Source organism: Rhinolophus sinicus, linkage group LG09 (genome assembly GCF_036562045.2).
Source record: "Rhinolophus sinicus isolate RSC01 linkage group LG09, ASM3656204v1, whole genome shotgun sequence".
Taxonomy (NCBI): domain Eukaryota; kingdom Metazoa; phylum Chordata; class Mammalia; order Chiroptera; family Rhinolophidae; genus Rhinolophus; species Rhinolophus sinicus.
This window is the reverse complement of record NC_133758.1, coordinates 104,719,480-104,741,355: the sequence shown is the minus strand read 5'-3', so window position 1 is coordinate 104,741,355 and position 21,876 is coordinate 104,719,480. Positions and strand designations below refer to the sequence as shown.

General features: G+C 42.8%; 1 protein-coding gene across 2 annotated transcripts in view; it reads right to left on the bottom strand.

Moving 5' to 3' along the window:
• CHN2 (chimerin 2) overlaps nucleotides 1-21,876 on the bottom strand; it is a 267,473-nt gene that overhangs the window by 116,350 nt on the left and 129,247 nt on the right. For both annotated transcript variants that reach the window (XM_019726170.2, XM_019726171.2), the window contains exons 2-3: nucleotides 12,688-12,726; nucleotides 3,506-3,561 (exon numbers count right to left, since the gene is read on the bottom strand). In XM_019726170.2, the coding sequence (XP_019581729.2) occupies nucleotides 3,506-3,561; nucleotides 12,688-12,726 (95 nt within the window). The remainder of the gene's footprint in view (nucleotides 1-3,505; nucleotides 3,562-12,687; nucleotides 12,727-21,876) is intronic.

Genomic DNA, 21,876 nt, shown 5'->3' with positions numbered 1-21,876 from the left:
GACTCTGTCCCTGATGGGTGTTTCAGAGCCTGTTCCTCACAGGTCTCTGAATCTCCCATGAATCAGGCACACTGAGTACCTGGTAGGAGCCAGGCACCATTCGAGACACTCGAGGCATATATTCCATTTACAGCACCCTGCAAAGGAGATGTCTACCCTCGGGCCAGACCTTAATCCCCCTGAGTGAGTTAGTGCTGGGCTCTAAGTCAGGCAGCTAGAAAGCAGTAGAGCATGGATGCAAAACAAGTGGCATGGACGTCAGCCGGGCTCCCCGCCTGGGTTCGCCAAGCCCGCTGGTTCTGCCGGCTGAATCAGTGTGCACTTTTTGACTCACCTAGTTCCCCAGCAAAGTCCATTTAGTGGCAGGTGGCTGTTGATAGCGACCAAGCCTTCCAGTCAGGTTGGCCCGTGTCTGTCCCCTTGAGGGACAGTGTTCCGTATCTCTATAACTGCAGACTCACTTAGTGCTCTGATGTGGGTATTTATTCCGTCCAATGGGAGGGACCCATAGCCTGGGAGGTTGTTAGTCATCAGACACACAAAAGAGATCATGTAGGTTGGAGCAACACAGCTGGGCAGGATTGCCAGGGAGGAGGAGGCTCGGCAGGGGTTGGGGGGCAGGGAGCTGAAGACTAAGAAGGGGGCCAGCAGGACTGTGTACAAAAGGAAAATGTGGACTCTTAATAGCTAGCTAAGGGGCGAGATGGCAAAGACATAGGAAAAAAATCATAACTCGTTGTTCAAAAGAAATAGCCTTTATGGCTTTATGTAAATGTGTTAATAAAACTTCAATCTCTCTGGCCAAACACTCGGACTGAAAGGTTTCTGTCTTCATTAGGCACGTCCCCTGAGCGTGCAGGTGTGTGACAAGGCAGAGGGACGTTTGCTCAAACACCATCTGCAGCAGGAGCAGTGTTTTCCCCAACGTCCAAGCAGAGGTCGTGCCTTCACTAGAAGGAGGCCAAGTCCTGGGGGGCCAAGCAATTTGGGCAGGAATTATCCGCAGTTAAGGCCACCGGGGCAGACAAAGGGAACTGATGCCACTCCTGCTGGCACTCATCTCAACAGCACCTGTTCTTCCAGCACACTCGACCCCTTATCGCCTGACACCTGCCTGGCTGGATGGGCCTCCTGCTGCCTGCTGAGGGAAACGGAGCTGACGCATAGCCATTGCAGGGTAGGTTTCTCGGCAGAAATGGGATATGAAATTTCAACAGGCAAGCTACCTATGAATCCAGAGTCAACCAGGCATAATTTATTAATGAATCCAAGTGATAAAGGTCAAAAGGTGAAAAGCTAGGTTTAAGAGACACACAAGAGAATGAAAAAGCTGCACGTGAACCATGTCCTTCGGTGGTAGCAGATGGTGGTGGCTGTGGCACACAGCTCTGCTTTGCTAAGGCATCTGTGGCACTTCCTTCCAGCACAAGCACAACAATAGAGAGAGATACGGTAGGCCCTCAGCCCACTGGGTGTCTGAAGAGTTACAGCTGAACCCTCGGAAGAGCTCCAGTGAAGCTGATCTGAATTTGCCCATTTCCACTGCTAACATTCGACCTGGCTTATAGGACAACAGACATGGTTCCAAGGACCATGAGACGAAAAGAAGTGTTTTCTCCCTCTCTCTCCCTCTCCCTCTCCTTTCCTCCTTGCCTCTCTTTCCCTCTCCCTCTTGCTATCTTTCTCCTTCTCTCTCTCTCTTTTACACACACACAGAAGTAAAAATCTTAAATACCGGGTGCCAAAAAAATGTATACAAGTGGACAGTTTGGTCAGTGTTACTCAAGCAGTAGTTTGCCGTAATCAGAAGTGTCTGGATGCTGACGGTAACCACTTTGAGCACCTCTTGTAACTGCAGAAGTCAAACGTGCCATGTAGTCATCTTTTGTTATCGGTATATATTGAGTATTACAATTTTAATACAGTTTTCCTTTCTTAAAATATGTATATACATTTTTTTGGCACCCTCTGTATACCTTTAATGACACATGTCATGACTTTGTTATCTTTTGATATGACACTCCAAGTACCAATAGCCAAGTTCTTTGCGGTATTTCCAGCACCTAGATCAAAATCAGAACAGAGTGGGCTCTCCACATACATTTGCTGAATAAATGAACGAATGAATATTTATGATACCCTTGGGTTTCTGGTGCCCAACCTTGCCTGGAGACTCCTAGGAAAAGCCCTTAACTGTATTCTAATTTTGCAAACATTATTTTCTTGGAGACATTCAAACTCTTCTAGCTCCCTGCACATGGCTATATTTTTTTCTGATGGAGAAATACGTAAAGTAGAACAGAAGGAATTTTTAACAACTTGTTTCTTAATTCTCACCTAAAATACCCTATTTAAAGCATTTGGTTAAAAATTTTGTATTTATCCTATTCTCCTCTTATTTGCATATGAACGAATAACCAAAGGACAACAGGTAGCAGGGTTAATGACAGGACAAGATCAGACTACCAAATAAGACGGCCAAATAAAGATGTAACTTTATCCTGGGTTTTTCATTAAGGATCAGATATTTTCTCCTCTCAAGCCCTCTTCCTGGGATGAGAATATCTGTCTATTCTGTATTAACATTCAGTTTACTTGATGAATTTTAAAGCCCTTCCACAGGAGTCAGATTTTATGTAGAAACAGTTAGTAAATAGTGGGAAGTTGGCTCTGGGTGTGGGTACCTAAGTCTGAGACAGGTTCAAAACCAGATCCAGTCCATCTGCTGCAAAGTATTGATGTTTGAGGATGAGTCACAAGAGCGTTGAAACTGGAGCTTTTGCCCCGATAAGGCAGATGCGACCCTTCAAAGGATATCTACTACTCTGTATTTAATCAAAGTCATAATAACAAAAATAAGCAAGGACCCACGGACCTTTGTTTGAAGATATTAGTTTGGCTGTTAAAGAAACTGGTCAGTATAAAAATAGACAATAGAGCCTTCACCATGCCTTTCAAATCTTGCAGGCATCCCTGACGATAAGAGAACTGATTAGTGAAGTAGGCTGGGGAAAGTTCTGTGGGCTGATCAGCATTTTTATGAGCCGATATATCGTTCATCTTGAAGAATAAAAACACAGTCACTTTTCTTGTAGTCAAGTCAATATAACAAAATATAAAGGTTTGCTAAATATGGGTGTTGAGAGTACCCAGGTATTTATTATTCTCTGTTGGAAGCATGTCATAATAAAAAATGATAAAAGAATCAAAACAGCAGGAATAAGGAAAACTACCAAAATACATGTTTTGGGGGTGCTTTATAAAGGTTGTTTACTTTGCCTCTGCAACGATGACAAACATGAGACATTTGATTCCAAGTTAGTTTGTTAGTATTTTAAAAATAACACCTGTCTCAGGATATAGATTAAGATGTTAAATTTGGTGACACGCTAACAAACGTTAATAGAAATCGACTCCCAGGAAACCTGAATACCCTCCCATATCAACCCAGTGTAGACAATTCATCATATTTAACAAGGTGTGTTGGAAATAGCTGAATACTGACCTCCCTGGGACAAATGATCCTCTTGGGACGAGGGGCCTCTTGCTGTAACTGATACACTGTCAAAAACAAAACAAAACAAAAGATAATTATAATTAGAAAACGGCAACACATACCAACATGCCTTCAAATAGTTCCACCTAAGTACATCTCAAAAATGGCAAATATTTCAAACAAAAGACAAAGAGGGTAAAGGCTCATTTTTTGTCTGAAGAAAGCAGATCATTTATATGGAAATTAGTCACTGTGAATGTAAACTGGAGAAATTGATTTTTTTATTCTTATAAAGCCAATTTAGTTGCATAATTGTTACTGGCATTGTTCATTTTATGGCTTTCTTGGAAGACTAGATAACGACTGGAATCCTTCTGACCATTTTCAAGATGAAATTCGACTTGTGACCACCTAAGTAGTGGTCATATAATAATAGGATTCCTGAATTTAAATGCTGATGGCTCCTGAAATACCAGGGAGAGACTAGCATTAGAAAAGGAGTGTCATTCTCTGAAATGTTACAGTTATGAACACAGACACAACGGATTCTGTGAGTGAATGCAACCCCAAGTCATTGCTCTTTTCAGAAGTTCCGTTTCTGCCTTGCCTATCTCCATGGATTCTCGTCTGTTTGACTATTTCCCACCCACTGTCATTCCTTTTTCTTGGGCCCTTTCATATCTTAAATAATAACTCTCTTATATCCTGCTTTAAAGACAGATTTTCAGGCTTGGGCAATAGAGGAAAGCAGGTAATTATATAGAAAAATGCAATTTATCAGACTATTGTGATTTTTTTCAGACTATAACAAACGATTTTCTGCTGCTCAGCTAGTCTGCTTATTTCTCTCAGAAGAAACCCTGTGCAGACCTGTGGGTTCTACTCCCATGAAAACACAAGTTGAAAAACAAGCCTAGTTGATGTTGTCTTTAGAATCTTGAGAGGGAAGAATTAATTTTAGATGGACTAAACCTATGAAAAGTTAAAAACTCGATCATACGAGGTCTAGAAAACGTAATAAGGAGAAATTTCTGACTTACTGTTAGAGCTAAAAAAAAATTAATTGAAGGGCAGATGGTTGTGTGGAAACAGTGATGCAAATGATGGGATATATTTTATAATTATGGCTCCCCAATGCCTCCAGCTCAACGTGGTTATTTTCATACCTAATTAAGCGTAGACTACCCAGCGTTAGCACAGGGAAGAACCTATCTAACCCTCTCGTAGATGTTTCAATGTGCCACATTTCTGAGCTTAGGTGGCCATACGATGCTTGTGTCACTTCAGGGAGAACTGTACCCAGGCATGCGAGACAGCGTCGCAGAAGACTTTTTGTCAAAGAGGAAATATGATAAATAATCAACCAAAGATAGAGAAATAATTGTGGCCATTCCACTGACTGTTGCAGTAGGGCCCACACATCACGAGAGAGGTTCCTTTGTGCCTCTTGAATCAGCCCCAACACTTGCAAACTGCTTTTCAGTGGGGTGTTGCTGTGAATGAGTTTAACAGGAGCCAAGGGGGCCAGTTCCTAGAATCTCAGAGTTTTACAGTGAAAGGGAATTGCAGAACCCACATCCAGAGAATCCTGTCCCTGTTCTCTTCCCGCTGTCAATGCCTCTTGCAGCCAACAGTTATATGTGGAGGGCATGGCTGGGATGGCTTCGTGAACACCACTTAAGAATGGTGCCTCCCTTGCAGGTGACAAAGGAAGTACATCTGCTCTAAGTGAGAAGCATTTTCAGCTAAGCACGGCTTTGCAATTCATATCAGAAACTATATGAATGTCTGCTCTAGGCTAGGTACCACAGTCAGCATTATGTGGAGTCTATGAAGATGAATGGAGAGGAAGGGAGAAGAGATGGAAACCGGCATACTGAACGCCTGTCATGTACCAGGAACAACATTTTTTTATTGAATTTTTCAGAGAACTCAGAAAAGAGAATGCTGTATCATTATCATTATCATTTTTTAGGTGCAGAAGCAAGTGAGAGGTTAAATGTTTGCCCCAGGGCATCAAGTAAAGATGTGTCCTTTTGATTCCAAAGCCCTGGTTTATTTTGTGTGTGTGTGTGTGCCGCAGGACCTTTGCACTTGCTATTTTCTCCACCTGGATTGCTCTTTCCCAAGATATACAATATGGCTCCCTCTCTCCCTTCATTCAGGTGTTCCCTGACTTGGGATAAAATTCTATTCCATCACTTTGCTCCCTTATGCCTTTTTATGTTTCTTCACAGTACTCACCACCATTAACACACTTTAGTTTATGTATTGCTTCTCCTGACTATAGTGTAAGCTCTTTGAGGGCAGGGACTGTGTTCTGTCCACTCTGGTACCCCCAGCGCCTAGAAGAGTGCTTGGCACATAATAGATGCTTATCGCATACTTGGTGAAGGAATGGACTATATCCAATGACTCATGGGTCACAATCCATGACTTCAAGGGGACTCTGATCCAGTGAGGGAGGTGTTTGTGGGAAAACAAAACCAGGGAGGGTCAAGCACTTTATTTAATGTGGGGGAGAAAAGGAAGCAGTTCTTTTTGCTCAGGTGGTCAGGACGACTTCCAGAGGGGAGAGGCATGGAGCTCTCCTTAAAGGATGAGACAGGATTCTGCAGGTAGAGAAGAGAGAAGGGGTTGCAGGTAGAGGACAGAGTCCTGGAAGGGAAAGGGAAGGCGTGCTGATTGGTCAGGGAGAGTCCAGTGTGTCTACTGCACAGGATGGGCGGATGCGGGAGGAACCACACGGGGCTGAACCTTGAAGGTCATGCTAAGGAGCATGGATGTTCTTCTGTCTGTAATGGGGCAGTGGGGACACGTTTTGAGCAGGGAGGTGACATGATCTAGTCTGTTTCAGAGTAATGATAATGTGGCTAAGACTATTCAGAATAATAGAAACTGCCATTTTCTGGATACCTACTACGTGCCGGACACCTTATCTACATCTGCTCCTTTAATCTTTCCAACAAACTTCCACATAACTGTTATTCCCCTCTCACTGATAAAGTAGTGGAGATGCCAAGCTTTGAAGAAGCTCAAGGTCATACGGATGATATGATGAAATCAAGATTCAAAGGCCGATTTCCAGATCCCCAGGGCTGTATTTTTTAGCAGTACTCTAAAGCAGACAGCGGAGAGGTGCCATATGGGGCTCCTTGCATTAGAATCCCCAAGGCGCTGTTACATAAAATACAGATTCCCAGACTCCACCATCCCCAGCCATGCTCACTGCCAGTCTGGCAAGGGGCCCTGAAATATTCTTTTTAAAGCTCTCCGGGAGATTCCAATGCACAGTCAGGAGTGGGGGCCGCTGTCCTTCGCCTCGCTGAAGGAAGGATCAGAGTGGGGACTCTGGAGGCAGGAAAGCGAGAGAGAACAGTATTTCAAGTGGACATACAGGAGATGGTGAAAATGCGAGTTAAGATAACCCTGGTGGAAATGCTGATGGAAGGTGAGTTGACTGCACAGGAGGATTGACAGAGTTTGACGACAGACTGAATAGAGGGAAGGACTTTGACTGATTGAGAGATTGAGACACTATTAACAATCACAGAGGATACAGGTGAAGGAGCTTCTGGACAGTTCCTTTCCTGCGTCTGTAGGCTAAATAAAGCCCGTAGTTTTGTCTTCTATGGACCCTCTGAGGTTTAGTAAAGAGAAATGCTGCAGTTCACTAATCTCACAACCAGGAACAGTCTGAGCCAGGGGTAATTTTGAGGGGGAAGGGTCCCTGCAAACCCTTCAAGCCAGGGACGCCACTTCTGCGTCCGGGTCCCTGGGCAGCACACATCATTAATCAATCGCCATTTCTCAGTGAGCAGGTCTCAGGATCCATAAGATCTGCTCAGGGCCGCTCCAAGCAACAGAAATTGACAAGTAGGCAAGAAGCCTATTTGCCATCTGGATGATGTGTCTCTATAAAGATAATGAGACGGCAACCGATGGCGACGGTAGCCATTAAAAAAGGGGGGGGTATCAAACTCTATCTTAGCTTCACGTGAGGGCCCCACTCCCTAGTGTTCATGGTCAGCCATAATGAAAGAAACAGCCACGAAAACAGTTTCTGAGGCACATTTGATATAGCTGAAACATATCACATAATCTTAAGTACAGTTTCTTGAATTTTCTTTGTTCAACAAACGCATTTCACCGGCAAAGTGCAACAACGTATGTCTCTTTTCGGGTGATTCTGTGAACTGAGAGGCTAGATATGATGGAATCTGCTTCTATAGCAATGTTCCAGATATGCGCTAGGCACTCCCCAGCGCTGGGCCCTCTACAGCGAGAATTCATAGCACCGGAATACAGTGTTTGGTGGGGGTGGGGTGGAGGCAGTCACTGGGGAACATGGAGGTGAAGAATGGGATTTCCTGCTCCCCAAGAAACTGGAAGCAGATTCAGAAATCCAGAGCTCACTGACAGACTGTTTTATTTTTTCTTCCATAAGAACAGCCAACCCCGCTCCTCTGGTAACAAATCAACTCCATCCCTATGGATATTGAGTGGAAGCCTGTGGCCTGGGTAATGCTGAAGCCCTGTTCAGACCCATCTACTCCTCAGAGACCCTGCAGAGATGTCTTCTCACAGCCACTTGTTTCTGAAGAAAGCACGCAGAGCCAGGAGCTGGACCGCTGTGCTCACTGCCCAAGCCTTCCCTCTTTTCATGGAAACAAGCTCCAGGGTGTGAGTGAGGAACAGCATGTGCTTCCGAGGCCTCCTGGGCTCCACCCCACTATGGCTGCTGTGTGAAGACCTGGCCCTGCTAACAGAATGGCCAGTCTTACAGGGGATTGTGCTCTCCTCTTGCCTAATGGCACCTTGAAAATCCTGAGGAGGAGGCTGTGTGGACTGGAACCAAGGGGTCTCAGACGCTAAGTGTGCACAAGAAACGCAGAGCCCCCCAACTCTCCTGATTCAGAAATCTGGGGTAGGGCTGAGGAATGGTTATTATAAATATTCTCCTCCAGTGATTCTGATGAGGGGGGTCCAGGGACCAGGGTTTGGAGGTTCCAAACTCCTCTTTGGAAAAACAAGCCCGAGCTATGACTGCTCGACCTGCTGCCCTGGGAGAGCTGCTGGCTGCAGTGTCTGCCGCTTAATTGGCACTTGGCCTCTTAAAAAATAAAATCTTTCAAAGTATACCCATGGTGGTTGGCTTTTGAACTTGTCTGATTAAGGCATACAGTTCTGGCGGAAAGTTTAGCACACAGCTTTATTTTTTTAAATCAAAGTTGAAAGTAACTTTTTCTTTTAGAAAATTGAAGCCAAGCTTTCTCAGTCACTTCACTAATGTTTTGGGGTATGGTCTTGAGTACTACGGACTAGCTGCAGATACATGACACTTGGGGACATGATTATTCTTATGGAAAGAGCCCAATAAGTGACATTAGCTTCTAAGAAAGGGAGGGGAGCAGAAAAGGCAGGAACTAAAGGGATGTCATGTGACATCTTGGTTCTTTAAGTCAAGACCCAGTCTTATCCATCCTTGGTGGCCCCGCAGCTCCAAACCTACTGCCTGGCTTAAGGCAAAGACTTAATGGGCACTTGTTGAACGAATGAATGAACAAAAGAATAAGCAACCTACTCTATATACAATATTGAGAGAGCTGATATCTAAGGTTCTTTACTCTTCTCAATTTCTAAGTCAGACATCGGTGGTTGCCTTCCCAGCATCCACTTCCATCTTTCCTGTTTCAACAACACCCCACGTTTTCCAGTCATGTAGATTATATAGGATTGACCTCTGCCTGAGTCTGATTGGTTTAGGGCAGTGATCCTACCCCAGCTCTGACTACAGTGATGGGGTCAGGATTGGTGACTCAGGTCCATCAGGGCTGAGACTCAACTCTAAGACCTTGCCTGCTGCTCTTAAATAAGAGAGTGGTAGCCCTGCAGCTGTTGGCCTGCAGCTCTCTGGGGGGGGGGGGTCACAAAGGAGGAGCCCATTGATAGTGCAGCCAAACCTAGGAAAGCAGAGCCAGTAAAGGAAGAGATACACACTGGGTTCTGGTAATGTCGTTTGAGTGGCTGGAACAAGCCATGTCTAAAGCCAGTTTCTCTGGACATTTTGCTTAAGTCAACCAATGTGATTGGGTGCAATATCTGTTACTTGCAACCAAGAGCACTGCAATTAACATTAAAACTTTGAAACAGCTTCTTAAAGTGGATCATTATGAAGTAGACTAATTTTCTTTTAGGGAAAATATCATAATTGGGACTAATGTTTCATAGTAAGAATCAGATATCAGTAAGTCAAAGCTGCGGCCAATAAGAGGTGGTGGATGAAAGCAAAGACACACCTACATTCTTCTTAATCATTGCAAATCATCAATTTTTAAACCAAGTCCTGTAACATGGCAAAAATGTACTGCATGAAATAAATACATGAGACATTTCAAAGTACCAAATAATTACCTGAGTTAAAATAAAAATAAGTGTGTGACAGAAAAAGGTAGATTCCATAAGTGATATGCAAATGAGGTTGACATCAATATTTAAAATTAATCTCTCCAAGGAAGGTTTGTGAGCATTTCAAGGAGAAAGACTTGGTGATTCCAGGGTTCAGAATGGGTTTTCCAACGGGTTATTTAAAACAAAACAAATTTCATATTCTGATAGGTTTCTTGGACTTTTAGATCAGGAAATTTATAGCTTCAGCATACTTAGGGAAACGCTATAGTTTTATCATGAAGTTCTACCAGGCCCTCGATTCCTTATACTTATCCTTCAAGACCCACGTGCAAATGTAACCTATAAGGTCTTCTGTAGTCCTACGAGGTAGTGGTGTAGTATATTATTACTAATATCCATTTGCATTTTAAGTTAATTGGCTCACATGTGTCTCCCTTCGTAGACTGTACATTGGAGAACATATTGGACCACACTTTATTCATTGTTGGTTCCTAATATGTATCCTCTGACATTCAGAAGGTGTTCACTGTATGTTTGCTAAAAGACCAGATAAGTGGGTGCTAGTCTTAGAAATAAGATGGAGCAACATGAGCTTGGGAATAATATTGTCAGGTGAGTTTATAAGTGGTCCAACAGCCAAACTCAAACAACGCATGGATCCAGAACAACCAAATAGGGCCCTTTCTCAGTGGTGCTCTGTAGGCCTTGGGTCCATGTGTTTTTGATGCTGTGGACGGCACCGCTGAGAGCACGCTCCCCTCAGTTTTGGCATTCCACATCACTAGAGGCTGGATGACTATTAGTTGGGTGTAATAAAGAGGAACTTCATATGTGTCATTAGGTTTATATTAAATGGCCTCAACCATCCCTTCTGCATCTAAAGTTTTATGATTCTAGTGCAAATTGAAAAAAAACAAACAACTTTTTTTTGGTTAGGTTGAAAAATTAAACTTAAAACCCATACACTAAGGTAAAATTGACATTGTGAAAATGTAATTATATTAATGCCTTTTCTAGCTTCCTTGGGACACAGATGTGCTTTTAAGAGATATATTGGGTGGCCCAAGGTCTCCCAGCAAAAGGTGAAATGAAATTGAGCCAATGCCATCTTTTCGCTTCAGTAAAGCTCTCCGCGGTGGCATTCACTCAACAAATATTTATTGGGCAGTTAATGTATGCAAGGCTATGAGCAAGGCACAGTAAGTCACAGAACACCCAATACCTCTCACCCGCAGATATTTTGTTGATTTACTGTCAGAGCACTTCACACTCCATTAGGAAACAAACAAACAAAAACATCCAATTACTAAGTCATTAGCACTGGCTTTTAAAAGAGAAGATCGGAATGCAGAACAGTGGGTTGGCGGGGCCCTTAGAGACCCAGCACAGCCCCTTTATCTCACAGATGGAAGAGCAGGCTCATGCAACAAAGAACGAGATGCCTCTATATATGCTGACATGCAAAGATCGGGACAAGATACGTGTGAAGTGAATCAAGCAAAGTGAAGGACACCAAGTACAAGACAAGCCCCTTTTACAAAGGAAAATGACAACCACGAAAATCCTTCATAGGAAGCATGTGGATTTCAAATACGTGGAAGGATATCCTTCCAAAATTGACACGGGTCAGCTACTGGGAAAGACAAGCTGCTTAGTGGAGTATGGGAAATTTTGATCCTCCGCTTTACATATTTCTGCAATGTTTGTCTTTTATGTAGCTTTGTGTTGCTTTTGTGACCAATATAGATATATATAGGTATACAAGTAAGCATATATGTGTCTGTGTGTGTCTGTATATACTTACTTATGTACTTACGTATATAATTTTAAATAGGAAGAAAAAAGCCTGGGCAACTTGCAGCGTGGGGGTCAGGCTTGCACCTGGGTTCCACTCTGAATGCCACGGCAGTGCTTTTTTGTAAAGACTCTGCCAAGTTACTGAACCTCGCTGAGCTGTGGTTGCCTTGTATGTGAATGAAATGAGGATATTAATGGTACCCATTGCTCAGAGTTCAAGCACGTAGCTAGTGCAGTAACTGGCCCATGGCAGATCTCCATGGGCAGCAGAAACAATGGAACATTATTAACAATAGTAATAATTGTTTTTATTATTTCTGTCTAGAAGCAGAGCTCGAACAAGAACCTGAGTCTCAGCACAGTGGGTCGGTCTCATTCTGCCACACTCCTTCCCTCTCTTACTGGAGAAGTACTGAAGTCAGGTAGATAATACTAAGGCAAGAGAAAAGGACCCTGAGGTGATAGCTGTCTGCCTTCAGGAGGGGAGCTGAAGGGTGACTGACGATCAGATAATGATCTCTATTTCTAAGGAGTCACCCTTAGTGAGCCGCATTATTCATTATTCTTTGCTATCTGCTAATGAATTTTCTTGTGTTAAACATCATATGATATTACAACCTTAGGATGACTGGCCTAGAGCAATTCACAGAGATCAACACATTCACACTTGCTGACCAACTGTGCAAAAAACAAAGAAGGAAGGAAGGAAGGAAGGAAGGAGGGAAGGAAGGGAAAAAAGGAAGGAATTCCCAAAATAAAAGGTATCTCTTTCTCTACACACTCCTAAAGTGGGGCACAAGCAGCCCGCTCTTGGGGGTCCTGGCTGGAGGACAGTGCTTTTCCAGCCCTCTCTGACCAAGATCTCTCCTTCGTGGGAAAGCAAAGATTTGGGTTCTCCGTGCAGTGAGGTGAGACTGCTCATGGGTGTGCAAAAGGCAGGCCTGCTAATGACTTCTGAGGAGATTCAAGTTTCAGATACTCACAGTACGATTTCCATATTGGAGGCTGGTATTCTTCAGCATCTAGAATAAAAAGAAATCAATCCGTCAGCCTGGACGTCAAACTGCTAACATGTGTCTTCTCTGGAGGAACAACAGTCTGTCAGCAGTACTTGCATTCTGACCTCAGGGGGCCTCTCCATTCATTCATGGGACAGTTCCAGGCATGAGGGGGAAACCGTGTCCAGCAACCCCTGTGGACCCACCACCACTTTCTTCAGCTCACTTACCATGACAGAATCGATTGCTTATCCATTTTCATAGAGCCCAGTGCATCAAAAAAAGATTTGTAAAGCATTAACTTGATGGTACCCTTTAGCAGTCCTTTCAAACAGTGTTTACCTAACTTGGCACAATAAACATATAATTTATCTCACAGTTTCCACTCAGACCTTTAGCCCATTTATTAAGAGTCGGGGGCAAGACACCAAGTGGCAAGTGTGTAATATTAAATCTGGGAAGTTGTATAACTCAATCAACTCCTAAAATACTACGTCTGACAGCAGAGACACTGATGATTCAATTGGAATCACATTATCGCCTTGAATTTACTCCAATGTGTGACTTAAGAAATTTCCAGAAAGCCTCTCAGCAATCAGAAGTGTCAAAGTGAAAGAGTTACAACAAAATGGAGAGGATGAAATTGTTATTCATCAGCCTACAATACAGACAATGGAAGAAAATCTGCTTGTTCAGTCGACTCAACAGTCCCAGGGCTGACAGCTGAATTTATAATTCTGATAGAGTTATTAGACTTCTCCTGAGCTCAGCGAGGACCTCGGTAAAACACACTGTAGCTGGAACAGCCAGAGGGAAAATGTCTTTTCCCCAAATTACAGAATGTTGAGCTGAGGGAACCTGAAGAGTTCTCTCATACAGCACCTTTCCATAGGAAGCTCTGCTTTTGTCACCCTGCTGTTTCGTGGTATCACACCACTACCCCTGTACTGCCCTTGTCCTTGGGTTACTGTCCGACACGACTTTTATACAAAGGAGTACGACTTTTCTAACCTCATACATAAGACAATATGAGAATTTTTCCCTCCTTAGAAACAAATACGTTATTTATAAATAAACCCTAACTGCAGAGTGATGAATGTCCCCAAATCCTACTCAATGACATATGTGGCTTAAATTAAATTCTTTTCACAATTAATATCTTGCTCTCAGGGACCCACCTTATCACAATGGCAACTAAATGCCTCAAAATGTAGTTTCATTCAAATAAATCTATTGTGGGCCTGTGCTGTCAGAAACCTACTGATGGAGAATCAGCCACGCAGACACACACACAAATATGGCACAATAACGGGTTAGACTGTTAGTCAAACTTAGTTTACTGAATGAAAGTGAAACTTAATACTTTTGTCAAAGTAAGAGAACAGTAGCATCTTATAATAGTTAGCTTTTAACTTTAACCAGCAATTAATTTCATCCTAGGTGTGACATAAACCTATTTTAATGGGTTAACATGAGTGTTAGTTTATAAAGAGCATTCAAACAAAATAAATCAAGTTACTGAGTTTACAATAAAATTCTAGAACCATCCATACAATGACACCTCACCAGAAAAGCCAGGTTCTATATTTTAAAATCTTGATGGCACCTTCAAATATATTTTTCAAAGGTGACGACCAACACACACACACACACACACACACACACACACACACACACACACACAGACACACCCATCAGATTGCATAGGAACATAAATCCCTGAGATGTCATCTACCCAAAGCTGTAGAAGACAGCTTTGTTTATTTATTCTATGAGTTAAGCACAACCCCCTGACCAAGAAGTGGTCAAGAATGGTCAAAACCTACAGTGGAACTTTCTGCACATTGAGGGAAAATCCCCCTGTAAAAGAAGTAGTCTCCTTTAGGCAGGTTTTCAAATATAGTTTAGACGCTCAACTTGAATTTCCTAAGATCTCCTTACCTAAAGTCAGAAATTCAGTTTAGAAGACCTGTCACTGTCCATTTCAGTCTTGTTGTTCCGTGAAAAACCTAGAATTTTGTTTCATCTGAAACAGTGGCTCCTAACTTTCTAACTTTCATTTAGGCTGCGCTGCACGTAAACAATTTATCACTTTCCAGTTGCTCCTTTTGGCAACATAACACAGAGAGCTGCCTATAGAGACCAAAGAACATAATGCTCTCTCGCTTAAAGTCCTCCAGTGTGTCCCCTCTGCTTTTGGAATAAAACGCAGACATCATACTGTGGCCTACAAGGTCCTGTGTCACCTGGTCTTTGTCCACCTTTTGACTCCATTGCAGACATTGTCCCTTTTTCACTTGTCATCTAACCACACTGGCCTTCTCTCAGTTCCTAGAATAAGACAAGCTCTTCTGAGTAACCCACCTTGGCTCTTGTCATGTAAAACGCTATCCAATGGATCTATGCATGGCCGACTTACTCCAGTGTGGAGGGCTCAGCTCAAGTGTCACCTCCTGGGGGCATTCCCTGCCAATCTCGTGTACAGTAGCCTTCCCCCAATCCAGTCACTCTCCATCATAGCACTTACCACCATCTGAAATTATTTATTGGCTATGTTGTCTTGCTATGACTGGTCTCCTCCCACTATCAGCTGGACTCCATATAAGCAGGAATTCTGCCCCGTTCACGTGTGCATCAACTCTTAGAAGGGTACCTGGCATAGATCCCAGACATTCAAAAAGTGTGTATGAAATAAACGAATAAAGTCTCCGGGTCCAAATCTTACCTCTGACAACTACTGGCTGAATACCTTGAAGCCGGTTACTTAGCTTTGTTGAAAAGCCTCCCAATACTCATCTCTGTAACACAGAAGAAGGAAAAGTTCCTCCTCATAACCTAACTCTTAGGGATATTGTGGGACTTCAATAAGATCATGTGTATAAAGTTCCTGGGACAGCACCCGGCAAATAGCAAGTTCTCAATGAAGCCCCATAAATGTTGTCATTGTCACCTCACCCTGTCCTCCTTCTTCCCACTGAGTTCATGCTCTTGTCTTCTCTCCCGCGACAGAAGCCAGCGACTGTCTCTATTCTTGCCTCCAGAGCTGGAGCCTGTAATTAAGTCCCAGTGATGTTGTCATGGTAGGTTTTTCTTTTTCATAAAAGAATTCAAACGGAGAGGCCATTTGTCATGCTTCAGTGGAACAACTATAATTACCTTGGTCACGTTTCACAAACCACTAAAGCACACTGTTAGAAGGTCTTGGTCAAGTGACAAGACACAAAGTATTTTTAATCTGTGGAAACAGATCTTTAGGTGCCTCCAACACCACCCCACCAACATGCGCATTTGCCCCCATTTCACACAATAGTTTTCAAAAAATCTAGCTTGACACTTTTTTTAAAAAAAAACCCAAACCTGGAATAGATTTTTGAGGTCACTGAGCTTATCTTCCTCATTTGGCAAATGAGGAAAATGAAACGCAGATAATTAAGTGGCTTTCTCAAGGTCATAAAACAAGTGAGAAGCAGAGGTGGGATTAGAATGGGAAGCAATGCCTCCCCGGCCTCTGACACATCCATCACCCTTGCCAAGCTGGCCACCCTAATTTACATAGATTGAAATCAAGAAAAAAAAATTATATGACAGATCTGGTACTGCAATTCTTGTGAAGCTTGAAAGAGAAAATAAAATAGAGAGAAAAAAGAAAATGAGCAGTGCAGAAAATCGACATCAAGTCAAATTGTGGGACAGTATTCCATTCCTGCATATACCCCCAACTAATAGTTCAAGTCCAGGAGATGCCAGGTACTGCAAGTACTGGAAATAAGGCACAATGCTTTTGGAAAGTGCATTATTTTGCTAAATACTTTAGAGAAATGGGTATAAAGCAGAAGGAAGGGAGAGGAAGTAGAACAGAAGAAGCACCACGTTCTAAGGAAAAAAGCTATCATTGAACCCAGAAGACAGTTATACATTTTTTTGAAAAGAACAATGAATTGTAAGGGTCCAGGAGGCTTAGAAAACATATTGCTTAAAAATATTGACTAGTTTGATGCAGTCAGTCCCATGTGTTTATTTTTGCTTTTGTTTCCCTTGCTCGAGGGGATGTATCCAAAATGATATTACTTAGACTGATGCCAAATAGTTTACTTACTATGTTTTCTTCTAGGAGATTTATGGTTTCAAGGCTTACATTTAAGTCTTTAACCTGTTTTGAATTTATGTTTCATACGGTGTAAGACTGTGGTCCAAATTTGGTGGTTTTGTTTTTTGCAGATATCTTTCCAGTTTTCCCAACACCACTTGTTAAAGAGACTGCTGTTACTCCAGTATATATTTTTAATCCTTTGTCATAGACTGTGTGTCTATTTTTATGCCGGTGCCATGCTGTTTTGATTATAATAGCCTTGTAGTATAGTTTGAGATCAGGGAGTGTGATACCTCCAACTTTGTTCTTCTTTTCTCAAGATTGCTTTGGCTATTTGGGGTCTTTGGGGTGCCACATAAATTTGAGGAGAATGACATTGGTATTTTGATAGGAATTGCATTGAATGTGTAAATTGTTTTGGGTAGTATGGTCAGTTTAACAATGTTAATCCTTCTAATCCTTGAGCATGGTATGGGTTTTCATTTATTTGTGTCCTCTTCAATTTCTTCTTTCAGAAATGACTATAATTAGTGGGGTGATCATACTGTAAGGTATAAAAATTTCAAATCTCTATATTGTAACCTGAAACCAACATAACCAATATAAGATTGTATACCAACTATTCCTAAATAAAAGATAAATTAAAATATTGACTAATATGTATCCAAAGTTTAAAAATGTGTAAACTCTTTGACTCAGCAATTCTATTCATGAGAATTCAACCTGAGGTTGCAATGGAACACGAGAACAATGATGAGTATATGAGCAAGGTGGTCATTGCTGCTTTGTGTGTCATAGCGAATCTAACAGCCGAGAAAGAAGGGAGTGGTTAAATAATTACCATATACTACAGTCATGAAAATGGTGGCGTGAGCCAGATTTTGTGGTCAAAAGTGTGGCCTCCTGAGCTAGACAATCGAGGTTTAAAAACCTAGTTCTGTCACTTACTAGCTGTATGACCTTGGGTAAGTTATTTCATTTCTCTGTGCCTCAGGTTTTTTTTCTAATCTATAAAATGGGAGTAATAATATTACCCAACACAGAGCATGCTGTGAGGAGAGATGGGTTAATATGTATGAAATACTTAGTCTGGTGTCTGGCATGTAGGAAACTCTGTTGCCTGTTTATACTATCTTTAATGACAGAAAAACATTAATTCATGCTACATTAAGTATTAAAAAAATCAGTTTTCAAAAAATTGATTCCATATAATCCCCTTTTTAAGAAAAGATAAATATTTATATACATAAAAATGGTCTACAAGTCTATAAAGCCAATTATTAACAGTTGCTATACCTGATAGTGAAAATAGAAGTGATTTTACTAAAAAGTAAAAAGACCCAACAAAAATAATTCTTATAATAACACATGCATCATGTGCAGTCCTAAGCAGGAAGAGCTAGGGTGAAAACAAGAGAAGAGACAATAGCTCCCGGAGCAAAAGGCCATGCCCGATTCCCTTGGCCCTCTTTTAAAAATTCTGTGAAATAAAGATGAATGAACAACTCCATCCAGGCTAGGAAGCGGATACCTCCTTTCATTAAAGTGGAGGGGAGGGATATATAGATGCTTAGAAAATGATCAAAACCTTGCAAATGGGTATAAGGTGACTCAAATGAAATAATCCATAAAGAGCCTGAACACAATAAACAAAAAGGAAAGCTGGTTAAAGGGGCCTGGAGGTTCAGGTGAAAACTTGGAAGATTTGTGGAGCAAACCTTACGTGCTAAAGTAACTAAACTCTGAAAAGACAACATGCCTTTCTGAACTGTGGAGGGGAGATGAAGAATTCTGGGACCATCACACGGAAAGCTCTTCAGTGTCTGAGACCCACAGAGAGGACAGCAGAGGTGACAGAGCACATGTCATAAAAAGTCATCTTTCTAGATCAAAAGCATGACAAACATAATTTAATATGGCTATTGTTTTTACTAAACATAAAAGTAATAAGCACTAAATGTTGAAAAACAGAGAAAACCCAATTTTAAAAAATCTATGTCTTTGAAAGTCCCTAATCTCAGAAAAATGCATCCTCAATAGATGTATGTGAATCCTTCCAGATATTTTCAGCTCCAGAAATATGTTGATCTGATGGTATCACCTGAGAGAGCAAGTGTAAAAGAATGTGGGGACTGATTAATGAAGAAAACTTAGAGAACGCCATGTGCTACGCTTGGATAAGTGACAACTAAAAAGGAAATACCTGTAAACATTAAGGAGAGCCAGATTCCTTCCTTTGGCTCAGTGGAGTGTGGATGCCTTAACAGAAAAACACATGCAGGAGCTTTGGAAAATGACAGGAGTGAAACAGTCACCAGTTTAGAGAATGATCTACCAAGGAAGTAGGAGACGACCCATCTTTGGAAATATTTCAAACAAAGCTGCATATCACCACCAGGGAGACCACTCGGAAATAGATGGAAGGATGGGGTCCCTCCCCTGCCACCTCCTCTCCTGGAAGAGCCACGTCTCTGCTATCACGTTTGATTTATGGAAGCACACATTTGCAAATGGGCTGTAGCTCGTGGGCTTTTTGCAGGGAAGTTGGGTGGAAACAGGTTTTCAATCAGGCATGGGACAGCCTCACAAGGAGATGACAGTTCAGAATTTGTTGGGTGATTAGCGTAATGGGCCCAGATGGGTTGGGATCCAAAGGAAAGCAATCAACCGCAGCATGAGTGGTATGTTACGTGTGCGCTCACACTGCACTGTGTCCCCAACATGCACATATGCCCTAGTTTGCGTTTTCAGAAGTGTGAGAGGGGCCAGAACGTGCAGCGCCTGGCCATGCTCTTGTCGGGCCATTACAGCCAAAAGGTGCCACGCCTGAGTCTGAGATGACCTGGAGACCAGCCTGACTGCCACAGAATGCTGAGATGTTAAGGCTGTGACAGAGCTTTCTTGCTGTCACACTGGCTAAATGTGTTCTAGCACTTGTCACCTGTACAGGCTCCTTGCGTTCCCCTGAGAAATGACACATCCGCGTACTCCCTTTGGAGGCTGCTGCTCGGGTAAGGGAGGATGGCCTGATGTGCCTCTGACTGCGGATCTCAGATCAGGAATTGTTGCAACTGATTTAGTCCTAACATAGAGAACAGCGGAGAAGACAAATTCCAGAAACTACTGCTGGGCCCTCAGGCTGAGCCCCAACGACAGCTCAGCTGACGTTTTCTGAAGAAGATGAAGCCATCACGAGGCTTAGGTGGGCCTCTGTGGTCACTAGAGGGCACTGGGGCCACACAAAGCTTCTGTTCTGGGCCACTTCTTCTGCACGCAGAGGTGTGATGACATTCTTCCATTCAACAGGTGTTTACTGAATAAACACAACAAGCCAGGCCCTGGGTTTGCCTCAGTGAACAGGGACTTACGAAGTTGGCCCTCGCATGACCTGGCCCCTGGCCACCTTTCCCTGGTCATTCCATTTGTCTCCTCTCTCACCCACTTACCTCAACCACTCTGGCCTCTCCTTTGATCCCAGAATACATCAAGTGAGGAGACCGTCGTGTAGTAAGAGGATGCATGAGTGGTATTGTGCTAAGGTCCGGCTGCCCCCCGCTTGAAAAGGTTAAAAATTGAGAGACATGGTTGGTGGAAAGAAAAGCAGGTTTATTCAGAATGCCGGCATTCTGGGAGGATGGTGGACCCCTGTCCAAAGGTCATCTCCCTGTTCCTAGACAGGTCAGAAGGTGTTATAGGTACACAAGAAGAAGAACAAAGGAAAAGGGGAGTCAGTCAGGCAACCTTCCTGGGGTCTCGTCTGTTTTAAGATATCTCCAGCCACCGTCGCCTGGGACTTTATGTGTATTCCGGTCTCTGGGCCCCTGAGGATTAAGAAATTGCCCTTTTCATGTTAGGATTCTGTTAATTAAATGGATTAACGAGCTATGGGTAGTCTTGAGAAAGGGAACAAAACAACAGTTCTTTAGTTAATCAGTAGCATCCAGTGGTATTTTAGAAAGATCAGTCCGATTGCAATGTGAAATGGGATTGGGGGAAGAGAAAACAGTAGTGGGGGAAGAAAATGGGGGTGACAATCTGGGAGCTGGGCGATAACTTAGGCAGGTGACACTAGTGGTCTGAACTCAAATGGTGGCAGTGGAGATGGAGAAAATGGGATGGATTTGGGAGACGTTGAAAAGATAGAACATTCAGGACGTGGTGATGAATTGGGTGGGAACAGAGAAGGAGAGGAGAGCAAACGACTGCTGGCTTAGACAGAAGATGAATGGTTTTTGGCATCAGCAAGTGGATGGATAGTGATGTCTCCACAGAAATAGGGCCGACCAGAGGAGAAGCAGGTTTGGCAGATGGCGATATCTTTGGCTTTCTTCTGTTGGAAAGAGATGTCTATGAGGCAGCCAAGTAAACACATCTAAGAGGCTCAGAGTTCAGAAGACAGAGCTGGGCTGGAAATCTAGAAATGGAAGCCCTAACATACAAAATGTGACCACAGCCACGAAAGCAGAGGATAGGACCTAGGATGGGTGTTCAGAGTAAGGAAAGAAGACTTTTGCCAGAACTCCTAGAAAGCACCAACAGTTAAGGGCAGCGAAGAAGAGGAGAATGAGTAGACACCAGAGAGATAAGGGAGAAACTGTAAGATGGGGTGACATGAAAAGCAAGGCAAGAGACATTTAGAAAGGGAGAAGCGGGACACAGTATCAGAAGCTGTTCAAGTGAGATACACATAAGAAGCACCCACTGCTTCAGCAAAAAAAAAAAAAAAAAAAAGAAAGAAAGAAAGAAAAACAAAGGTTTTTGATGGTCTTGCAATGGAGTGTGGGGAGAAGCCACAGTTAAGTGAGACGAAGGGTGAATAGAAATTGAGAAAACAGAACTTGCGATAGTTGACAACTCTTTGGGGAGGTATCGCAGTGACATGGGAGCAAACAGCTCTTTCCCATAAAAGAGGAACGAGGGGTCAAGGTTGATAAAAGACAGAGGAGCTCTAATCTGGATATCATCACCTCTTGCCAAACTATTTGCCATGACCCTGGTCTCCCTTTCTCCCAGAGCCCTCTCCCTACCTCATGGTCCTAAGTTTCTACAAAATGTGGGTTCCTCCCAGCATGATGGAGGTGTTT